Raw genomic sequence first — 12,207 nt, 5'->3', positions numbered from 1 at the left:
ATAAATAACCAAGGTGAGTGGTATTTTAACATACGATTTCGGAACGTAATACGGTCCTGAACTACATCCAAAATTTTTCACAGAAAATTTTATCTGATGTGCACAGCATGAGTATGACCAATCGAAATATATATTATATATATATCTCCCGTAAAATCTCCCGATATATATATATATATATATATATATATATATATATATATATATATATATATATATATCGGGAGATTTTACGGATCTCATGAAAACATTTCTCAGGCAGCATAAAATGGACTCAACTGCCTCATGACGTTACAGGCTGCCTACCACTGTATACCTCATATCCAGTGAGTCCTTATCGAAAATTTCAGGCATTTCTGTTACGTTCCCAAAAATGTTGAGATATATATTACATGGATGAGAAAATAACTGGGTAATTAGATAAAAAAACGAGGTTATAGTTATTTCAAGAAGGGAAGAAGAAATCTCTTCTGTAGGATCACTGTAGACTACTGTGCTTTACCTACAATTCATATTTACTAATTTTCGCAAGTGAATCTCAAAAGTCACTACTAATAGTTTGTGCGGATCATGTGGGATTCATGCAATTTAAAAAAAAAAAAAAGCGTCAGTATAGATGTTTTGGTGTAGACTTCGGTACTACGGTATACGTGATAGCGTTGCTATAATAGAGACTATAATGATATCCGTAGGGAATTAGGAAGTCACTCTGCCGCTTTTTTGATGTACTATGAGTTATCACTGGTGGTCTTTCACTTCACAGGCATTGTTTTCCTGAACTGCGACACCATGAAATTGGGTATTATATGGAAAAAGCAATCAATAGTCGGCAGATTTCAAAAAAACTATAGAATTATTGACGGTACTATGCGCTGGTGATAAATGTTTGTTTTTATTGTGTCCCCGTTTTCGAGACTTTCAAATCACCTTGAATTTTTTCAATTTTTTTTTTTTTTTCGTTAGCAGAGCTCTGGACGAAACGGATTCAACTTGTTACCCTTGACGGAAGGAGAGCCATAAAATGATATTAACGACTTGCGTCCGCTTGTTATCTCTCTTTTTATTTCGAGATACAAATAGAATATTCGATTCGTTAGGCAAGATATTTAAATGACACTTTCCATAAGGATCGTCTGTATGAAAACAAAGAGGTTGTTTTTACATTTTGGTTTAGTTAATACACAAAATCATGGCTAAATTCCACTAAATACGTGATCTTGAAATTTAGACTTAAAAATAACTGTGTGCTATTTTACTAGTTAAAAAAGAAATAAAACGGAATTACTATCATCACCACTACAATAATAATCAACGAATTTTCAGTTTAAAATATAAGTGGCTATAAAAAAAAAACTTGTCTGTTTGTTGTAGTTGAACAGGCCGAAAGGGCACAATTATGCTTTTCAATGTATTACTTTTCTCCTACAGCTACAACTTCAAAGTAAACATGCAATGATCTAGCAGATTTTATGTATACCTACCCGATAGAGCAGCTTTGTGCAGACTGAAGTAGTGTCACCTGATGGTGAATTCGAGTTTTATGATCAAACTTTAAGTTTCGTTAATAATAATTTTTATGCGTTTACTTTTCGGGATTTATGAAATAAAATATTTGAATGTATTTTATTTTATTATATATAAAATATCAAGGTCATATTATTTTATGTTGACAATTATAAGTATTTAAATAGTTTCGTGACTTTAATAAGAAAAATCTGTCTGCTAGCAATCACCTCATTCTCTTTCCTCCATATTCCATTGCATATAAGTTTGGATTATGTTCTGCCTCGAATATTCTAAACTTCGAAAATTCTCCCAACGAGGATTTAATGCTGCACAAACTGTGCCGCTTTCATTTCTACTATCATTAAATCTTTGAGATTGAAGTTAGAGATGACGATGTATCGTTGCTCATCATGTACTAGCTTTGTGAACAAACAATAGAATGCAGTGAATAACTTAACAAGCAAAAAACATTAAAAAAAAAAAAATCAGCTAACGCCTTTTTATTCCCGTATACGGGGAGTAGGCGAGGCCATTTAGCCCTATCTAACTTTTGGAGACTGAGTGGGCAGTTCAATCTCCACTGGTACCAATCAGAGATAGATGGCCCAAGGCTATCACTAATTAAGCAGTACTCAGTGAAGAGAGACGGCTCAAATGTGCCGCCATCTCGTGGTCCCTAACCCTAACACAATATATTTAATGTCTGAAATAATGTGGGTTCTACGGTCGATTTTCTTGAGTTTACAGGACGAAAAACCCGAGTTTCCGGGAGGAAAAACCTGCTTGCCCGTGCCAGAGATCGACTAACTCGGGAACCGGTCGAAAAAAGGCTTAGAAAAATTTCCTCTAGTCGCCGACTAGACTCGAAACCAAGTCTTCCTTCGTGCGGCCAAGCGCCGTGGCTGGCAAACGCCACATCCACTGAGCTACACAGGCTCTGCAAAAAAAAAAAAAAAAAAAAAAAAAAAAAAAAAAAAAAAAAAAAACATTAAGAGACGGCATTTTCTTGTACAAAACTTAGTCCTGTTTTTCAACTTTATCTCGATATTTCCAGTCACGCAAACTTAATGATCTTCTCTGTGTGTATGTGTGTGTGTGTGTGTGGTGGGGGAAGGAGAAGATACACTAAAGATGAAAGTAAACTTCCATCAGCCCAGTTTTGCTATTCTCCCTTGAAATGTATCTTCACTGCAAAACAAATCGATGAAGAATGTAAAAGATAACGGTAGAAAGCCATTATGACCTACCTAGAAACCAGATGTAAACAAAACACTTTCAAAAATTCAAAACGACACAGTTTCGTGCGAGATAAAATCCCTAAGGAGGAAGTAAAGAGGGAGGAAGTAATTCTGAGCTCGACTTAACGACCTAAAATACAGCACACGTGTCCTAACAGAGATGAGATGAGCACTAAAGAAGGCGCATTGCCAGAACAGGAAGGCTCTCAACTGCACTTTATAGGATACAGATACAGTGCATTGCGTAATACACATGGAACCGCCACTTCTATCACGATCCGTCAGCCGCATCTATCCTACGGAATCACAGTGAAACGGAGAAGAAAGGAGGGTGTGACTATGGGAAAGGAAATAATAATATTAGACACGTGACACGCTTATCTGGGTGGGCTACGATGTTGCTACACAACAGACGGATGACAGCCAATTAACCTCTCTTGCAAGTGTATAAAGAACAATCAAAATGGATCTGGGTCGAGTTCTGCATTTAGATTAAAAGTGAAGTTTGCTTCTTTAGTATTCTGCAAGCTAACAAGATTTCTGATGGCTAAATTATCACTTGAAATGTGGACAATATGACTGAAAATAATATTTAGAGATTCAATCTGATACAAACGAAATCGGATTTAAAAAAAAAAATGATATGCCTCATTTTTCTCGCGGATAGAGGACGTTGGTTCCAAATCTTGATTAGTACTGAAAATGAGATTTATTTTCAATGTGATAAACATTAATTAAAATTTAAAATAGTCCACTGATTTTTTATCAGCGCACTATTTTCAATATTTCGAAAGAGGGCGTCAGTTCCAACTTTTGGACTGTATTCTACAGTATGTATTAAATTGTCTTAAGAATTAGTAAAAGGGTTGACAAAAAAAAAAGCAACTCAGTCAATATAACTTATTTTAATGAGATGCAATCCGGAAGAAAAGTGAAAACATTTACCTTTTATTAACAGACCACCTGATGTCCTCCTGGCAGGATACTGCTTCTTTTTCCTTATTGCAAGTTATGTTCTCTTGGCTGACTTCAGTTGTAAAATATGCCTTATGAATGGCTAGGATACTTTTAATGGCGCAGTCCAGTCTTATGCCTTGTTGGCTGCACACAGCTCGTCTGGTAAGATCTGAAATGATATCAGTAAGTCATCTCATCTAAACGCATGGTATAAAATTAGCTGCTAGAATACGAACTGTTTCTCAACTAACTGAAACCATGACAGTGGAAGAGAAATAGATTCCATAAACACATCGCACCTGATGGAGAAACACATACACACACGAATTTTGTTATTTCCTTTATGAGAACCTTATTCTAATCTTTTATATTTTCAGTTTTTTTTTTTTTTTTAATTCTGGGAAAGTTAAGGCACATGAGAGAGAGAGAGAAGGATTATTAAGTTTATTATGCCTTCTATTAATCACATTATTTAAAAATAATTAATATTTCCACTATTCCATTTCTTAGTTTTATTAAATACTATTCGCAAGTTTTGTATTTTAATATTTTTAATCGGTACCGTATCACAATAAACTATTTGAATACGCATGCTCATCAGTATGCTTTATAGTGACCTATTTTAATTTTTTGCTAGTCTAGACGTAGCCGCCAATTTCATCACCTGTACTTTTTGCCTCTGCACAGTGAGAAGTGATATCAGTTCCAAATCGGAAGCAAAGTTTTATTTAAAAACTTTGGCTGAAACATCTCGGGCCAATATAGCTTTTTTTCTTGGTATTCATAAAAAAGAAAGATGAACTGTTCTTGCAATATAATATGCAGTTCAAAAAGTAAAGTAAGTTTGATTATAAAATTATGTTTCTAGTCATCCTCACTGACAAAAGTGGAAATAAACTGCCAGTACGAAATAAACAGCGATTTATTTTATTTTCAGCTACACACACAGGGCTGCCAGATGTTCCGGAGTGCTCGGGACTGTCCTAATTTACATTTAGTTTCCTGTCCTACCTGCAACATAATATGTCCCGATGAAAATATTAAATCAATCCTAAAAACAGTGCCACCCTTAGACCAGGTAAAGAGAGGGACATCTTCCAGGGCTCCACGCTTTAGAGAACCTGCATATCACAAACACACAAAAATAAATCTATTAAATAAGAGGAGAAAATGAAATATTCGAAATCAGTCTGATGGAAAAATAAATTTTATGATAATTTATGAATTATGTACGTCTTTATTTTATTACTCATTCAAACATCGCTGGCCCACCAACAGAACACTCAGACATGCACGATAATAAATAAATCAGTTATCTTTGATAATTTGACGACTTTCAATCATATAAATATCATTACTTGACAAATATTTTTCGATTTTCATCGTTATGAAGGTATATTTATTAAGATAAGAGAACTTATTTGTTTTAACACAATTTCCTAGTTGATTTATAACTTTAAAATTTTTGGACATATGGTATGTGGGCCGCCATTTGTACTCTTACCTCGGGCCCTGCAAATACTAGGGAAGGGCCTGACTAGACACTTTAATAACATTGTAAATTTGTCTGTTGGAAGGAAGAGCTTAGATGCTATCGTTTTGCTCTGGTAGTCGTGCTGAAGTGCAGTCGCCTAGTCTGCCCACTCTTGTGCATGAACACAAACTGTATCAGACATATGCATAAGCAATTCACAATATGTACACATACCAAACATATTCTTTGTTTAATGTATGCAGTTGTACAACTATTGGTTATTTTTCAACATTTCTAAATTTTCATTATTAAATGATAAAAACTTTACATTTTATTCTACCACATTTATTGTCATACATAAAATTTCTTCCGTGTGTGAATAACGAAATTTTTGGCAAGTTTTAAAAGCTCTCTCTTTAAGAGTCAGATGGTCATTTTTTTTATCCCATTTTTTTTTTATAAAATCGGGAAAGCTGAATGGCTAATCCTGTTACTGCAGTGCATCGATGCAGACTGAAATAATTATAATTAACAGAAAAATACAAACATTCTATGTGATATTTAAGTCAGCTTAGACTACATTAGTTCAACTACGATGTTGCAAGCATTAATTTCCTATTACTTGCCACGCACACACTGTTGATGTTTGGCATCTAATAGCCTCATTAATCTCCTTCAAGGTTTGGCAACTATCCAGGTGGAGTGTCGTATTTGTGCTGATGACTATACAGAAATCAAACAGCTGGAAAATAACTTTTCCTAAATTTCAAAGACCTAGTTTAACACACATGCGTGGTAAGATTTATACGTTGCCAGTGCCTTGACATTTTGCTATCCTGTGCTGCATAAATTTGTCTCGTTTGCAAGTAATTGATCTTTAGCTCGAACTGTACGTCCTTGGTTCCACTTAATATATGTTTTACTGTTAATTACGATTCTTCTGAGAAATACAATAAGGATAATTCCAAACTAAATAAAGGGGAATTTATTGTAATTTCCAAGAGAATAACAATATTCATGGATTATTTATTGCTATATACTAGTCTCGTATGTCTCGCCGTAAAGATAAAATTCAAATTTCTTCTTCAATCCTACCTTTAGGCGATCGATGAATTCATATCCCATTATGAAACCAACACCCTGCTTATTATAAGATTTACGTTAAAAAAAGTATAAAAAATTAAACTTAGAAATGCTTCAATATATTTCTACGTCTTCTGCAGAAAATCATTTACCAAAAACACATCCTTACCGCTATACTGGTTGCAAAGCTGTGATGCGTCCACTCACTCAACCTCAAACGTCATGTATTACACTTTCCAACTATATATTGTTAAGGTCGGAATTTATTTCTTGAGAAATGAATGCTGGAGTCTTTCTTTAAAGAACACACTTCGTCCCCGTGTGGCAAGTGAAGTAAGTGTTGTGCGGAGTGTCTTCCAGTAAAATTGCAAAATGTAAGACTCGATTTGAGTCTTACATTTTGTAATTACAAATAAAAAATAGTTAAATAAAACACCATTATTTTGAAATTTCATATTTGCATTATATGATATGACTAGTTCTCAGAAGAAGTTTTGCCTTCAGGAGCGGATCAAAGAGAGATCAAGAGTTTCAAAAAGTCTACAAGAAAGAACTCGAAACGAAGCATTTATTCTTAATTCATAAGTGCCTCGGATTCCAATTTTGCTAAAACGAGAAAGAGTATCTTTAAAGTCCTAAATGTTGCTGCTGTATTTCAGGTGAGAGAAAGATACAAATTCCTGTATCTTGTAATATTAGTTTATTATTACTCGAATTTTATAACATGAAAAAAAATCTGTCTATGTGTTTGTGTGCAAATCACATTGAAAGACTGTGTTGCAGTGAACTTTTGGCTAACACCAAAGTGTAGAAATCTATTCGCTTAGCTCGACTTGAACTACCTATACCAGTGGATTTTCATATCTTTTTACTCTTTACATTAAAACAATTTCAAAGACCTAACCTAACCTCTCACTTCAAATTGCTTAGTTTTCATTGCAAAGTGAAAATAAAAATCAAATGATTCTCAAATTTGATCATTTTTACAAATAAAATAATAATAAAAAATATTGGTATATATATATATATATATATTCTCAAATGGACTATCACAAGCCTATTGCGGAGAAGGAAGAATTTTATTTGCACACTGAACATCTGTATGCTTTTATTTAATGAGTACATGTATTTTCAAGCTTTTTAATGCTACATAAATCTACTTACTTTTTTCACGCCTTAAATGTTTTGTGTGCTTTATCTCAGTGAAGGCAGTGGAAAATGAGAAATTTCCGAAGAAAGCCACCTTCAGGGTATTAAAATACGGAACAGAGCGAAGTTAGACTAAACACCAAACCAGTTCTCCACCAACGCACAATTGCTATACGGAAGTTAATAGCAGTATCTACAGAATCAAGGTCAAAATGCTAACCTCGCGCAAATGGGAAGGGGGAAGAAAGAAAGAATAAGCACGTTGCACGTTATGTGAAACTGACAGTGTTGACAGCACAAACTAGCGTGAGAAGTGACGTGCGAAATACAAATATTAATATGACTGTATAATGTCCTCACAATTTAACGGGGGTGAAGGGTGAGAAGTCAGTTGGGTCCACCCATCTGCCACATCCAAAGGCAGCGGTTATATGAACAGAGGTGGCGAGAACTCTGAAATTGCTTCAACACTAAAACTTCTCAAGGCTTTTAAATGTTTAAGAATGTCCTTGAAAATACGAATGTATTGTATAAATTTCTTACGCTAAAGAGCGTGTTGTAAAGAAACGCCATAATTGCTACTTCGAATACGTAATATACGATGTTACTTGAAACACGTGTGTCAATTCGGTTTATCACGGTACTCATTGTGTGAGTAGATCGCCAACACCTAGTGAAGAACACAGCCATAAATAGTAGGTTCTTATAATGATTATCGTAATTAAGTAAAACCTCCTTCCCCCAAATCTGGGGAATTTCTTTGAAAAATACATTACATTTACCAGCCTGGTTAACTGAGTGGATGGCGTACCTACTGTCCAACCAACAGGCTAAGTGTTCGAATTCCACCATGGGCACGGATGTTTGTGTCCCTAAGCAGGAGATGAATTTTATCTCCCAGTGTGAGACCATCACCCTGCTTACTGATGGCCTGAGTAGATTGAAAATACTCAAAGTTAGATTTTCAGAGGAGGATTTCCGGATTATCTGAAATACAGCCTTTGCCGTAATTAAAAAAAAAAAAAAAAAAAAAAAGCAAGCTTAAGACCACGTCGTATATGCAGCTACCAGTAAATTGAAATATCTTTCTGTTAATTTATTCAATATTCCTCGCTCTGTCATTTTAAATATTATTTTCGAACACTTCAATTGCATGTTACTATACTTAAATGTTCTTGAATCTTCGCACATGATGTTTTTTGTGATCGCGCGTACAAGTGTTTCTTTCCTGGCCGAGATAGTAGATCCAGAGTTTAGTTAAATGAAGGTGCATTCGAGATATTAGAGGTGGGGGGGGGGGGTTAAGAAATATTTAGCCATCTTAATATATCGTACTTTACTTCAGCTGTTCACTTGTAGCATTCATTTCAAAATTTTAATTATATTTTTAATTATTATGCATATAGGGGTAGGATTTTTTTTTCTTTATTTTTTGCTTCTATTTATTGTAGGAGGCGCAATCGTCCCTGTCCTTTAGATCAGCCACATCAGCACAAAGCAAGCTTCTCGGAATATTTTTATTTTATTTTTTCTGAACAAAATTAGAATCATACGCGATGAATACAATCAATTGTACTGATGATTTTTAATTACAAATGTCTGTGACTAATAAATAAAATCAGGACATTTATAGGAATCGAACAAAAATTTCCTCTTTCATAATGAGATTTAGATTAATATAATAAATGTCGAGTTATTTCGATAACTTATGAATCACTTCCATAATAGCATTTCACCGAAGCGAAACTGTCACGTTGGGAAACCCCACAACGACGGGGAGGAAGGGGGATGAATCTAAAATGAAACAATTTAGTATCTAGAACGCCGATCGATGATGAAAACCAGAAAGAATCATTCCATTGGCTGATAAGAAGAGAAACTTCTAGAAATAGCAATGACACTTTATGCGAAAAAGAAATTGTTTACGAAAACACAACAAGAGATATTCATCACTGAAACCATGTCAGAAGATGTTTATGTTGGTTGGGACTATCTGAAGTACATACGTGAACTACGACTTTTATAAAACAATTTTCGACGTAAAATTGCCTATTTATAGTTTGCTATTATTATGCTATTATGCATCCATATGCTATTATGCATCCATATGCTATTATGCATCCATAGGCATAAATATAATAACGACAGTGAAAAACGTATCTTTTCTCCCTCGTGTTATTTTGCATTTTTAAAAACGCATCTTACACTTTGCCTCTTGTAACGCATAAAGCAAAATCCAAATGAGCATGCCTACAGCATGAACTGTGCGATATGTTAATTCAAGATACCATTTTTATTTGAGATGAGCAATACTAAACAGAGGCAGGGCTGTAGTTTGTAACATGGTAGCACAACGGTTGTGTCAGGGGTTTACTTGACCGGTTGGCTTGTGTTCCTTAGTGCAGCAAATGCCAAGTATTTGAATACAATTAGGTCCACTATGGCATTCGTATTTTAATTAACCGTTACAAAAGAAAGTTGCGTGTTTTATAAAAGTAGATTAACTTAGGAAAGTCAAACAGTTGTGACTAGAAGTTCAAACCTGGTTTACGAAAGTCGAATAACTAATTTATTTTAGCGATCTATTTTATATAAAAGCAAAGCGAATTTGGATTTTTTTTTTCCTCATCAAAACGGACTGTTATCATTATTCGGGAAAAGGATGTGAAATATTCGGCATTTCTTATTCTGCTCTCATAGTAAAAAGATTCCTCCGAGCTTGGCAAATTGGATTTTCTTTTGTATAATACAAAATGTAAGATATAATTTGCTTTTGCTAAATTATAAAAAGACACTAGAGCGAAAAGGTACCTTTGTCCTCCTGACAATTGCCTTCGTTAACTCTATGGAGTGGGCGTTTATGAGCATGTTTATGGAGCAGGTTTGAGTTTTCAGTAGTTTAAAGAATTTCAGTCAGCAATTAAGCCATTGATGACTCATAAGAGGTATATAAACTTTTTTGTATAAATATTAAAGTAAAATATAACCAGTGTTATCCTGTATATCGAGAAATATAAACAAAAAAAAATCTCTAACTACCTTGAAGCATTTTATTCTGAATGCGGGAAGTTTTTTTGTGTTTTTATATTGTAAAACCAGTTCGTTTAATGACTCAACATGTTTGTGCAGTGACTAAACATGAAACATCCACTTGAAAACCGGCAGTTCTTTTGAGTATGGCTGTTACATCTTACGATTCTTTTGTTCATTATAGCCGATTAGTCTAAATGTGACGGTAGGTACTTTATCATCTAGGATTTCCAGTTTATTTTGTTTGCTTTTTTCCTTCAAACAACAAATAGCAAACGTTATTAGAACAACGACACGTCTTCAGGATGTTCTTAGTATCGTAGGTGGTTGTTTGTGAGTCAAGCAGTGCGGAGTATCTCAAGTTGAGTAGACAGTGAAGCCCATTGATGGTTCATTTGTGGCGGCATCAGATGCTGAAGAACGAGTTGTTGTTTGTTCGCATTTCATTAAAAATTACGTCATTTAAACTGTAATTTCAATGAAATTTTTACAGAACATAAATGCCAAAGTATTTAAATGACCGTTTTCCCCATAGTTTTATAACACTAGATATAATAATAACAATAATAAATTATTGTTTGTTATTTTAAATGTAATAATTTTATTATGTATTCATTACACAGTGAACTGATTTCACATTTGTGATTTTACATAGTTATTTTATAGAAAAGGCTAGTTACTAATGATTTTGTGAATGATAGAAGTTATCAAGTCCGTTACACAGACGAAACAGGTAACATCCGACTATATAATGGAGATCAAACCCTCGTTTGTATTATTCACAGGATTTTAAAACTTCTCGTATTTTGGACATCCTGTATTTGGAATGCTTTTATTGCTTACCATATTAGTCTTGCGCAGTGAAGTATGTATCCTTCATTATTTGATAATCATTTTCCTCATTATTTCCTTACTTGACTGACACATAACTCAAAATAAGCAATAAATTACTACGCCCATAAGAATTACTTTTAAATTTCTAGCATTGTAAAATCTTTTTAAATGTCATCTGTATTATGATTTTATGAGTAATAATAATTACTTTAGTAATTATTATTAATTACTAAAATAATTACTTTGTTCGTCCTCCATCCTTCTATCAATATGCTTAAAATATATTTTGAAAAAAATTGTTTCATACATGGGATTTTGCAGAGCCCATAACGCATTAGTCCAGGATAGCGGTCCAAAAGAAAGAAAAGGAAACCTATCGATTTTTTTTTTTTTTTTACCGGCTTGAAGTTGTAATCCTTGAGAAGCACTAGGTAAGAACCTTGTTTCACTATAACGGAGGTAGATGGAATGAGAGGTATGGAAAAGCTGGCTAGTGAATTTGTACACTGGAATCCAAAAACCTAAGGACGAACTACATTTTTACCTATATATGAGAAACGTTTCATGGCTACAGCCAAATGTGGACATAAATTTATTGCCAGCATAATAATAAATTATATGACAAAAAATGTGTTTTAAGTTTCGTACAAATTAAATTGCAATACGTTTTTAGCAAAAGTTACAAATTTTCAAGGGACGTAGTTAAGGAATTAATGTGCAGTGCTTACAGAAAAAGTGCTTACTGTGCGGAGAGACATTTCATCATGGAATATGTCTACCCCGAACTGGGATGCAGCTCTCACAACGTTATACATACCATGCTTTGCACCAAGTGATTCAGGAGTTCTTGGGGCAAACTGGCCCACTCCTCCTTCGGAGCAAGAGTAGGCTTTTTTCCTGTAGGGGGAATTTCGAGCAGCAATGCGTCTCCCCGTT

At 34.2% G+C, this 12,207-nt stretch overlaps 1 protein-coding gene across 1 annotated transcript in view; it reads right to left on the bottom strand.

Annotated features, from left to right (window-relative positions):
* Nucleotides 1–12,207, bottom strand: part of LOC150107531 (uncharacterized) — a 102,915-nt gene that overhangs the window by 65,487 nt on the left and 25,221 nt on the right. The window contains exon 2 of the mRNA XM_090391367.1: nucleotides 3,690–3,870. Within this exon, the coding sequence (XP_090247493.1) occupies nucleotides 3,690–3,870 (181 nt within the window). The remainder of the gene's footprint in view (nucleotides 1–3,689; nucleotides 3,871–12,207) is intronic.

Source organism: Typopeltis vanoorti, chromosome 4, assembly GCF_054136105.1.
Source record: "Typopeltis vanoorti isolate ZY-2024b chromosome 4, IOZ_Tvanoo_1.0, whole genome shotgun sequence".
Classification (NCBI taxonomy): domain Eukaryota; kingdom Metazoa; phylum Arthropoda; class Arachnida; order Uropygi; family Thelyphonidae; genus Typopeltis; species Typopeltis vanoorti.
The sequence above is the reverse complement of the archived record's forward strand: the minus strand, read 5'-3'. Positions and strand labels throughout refer to the sequence as shown.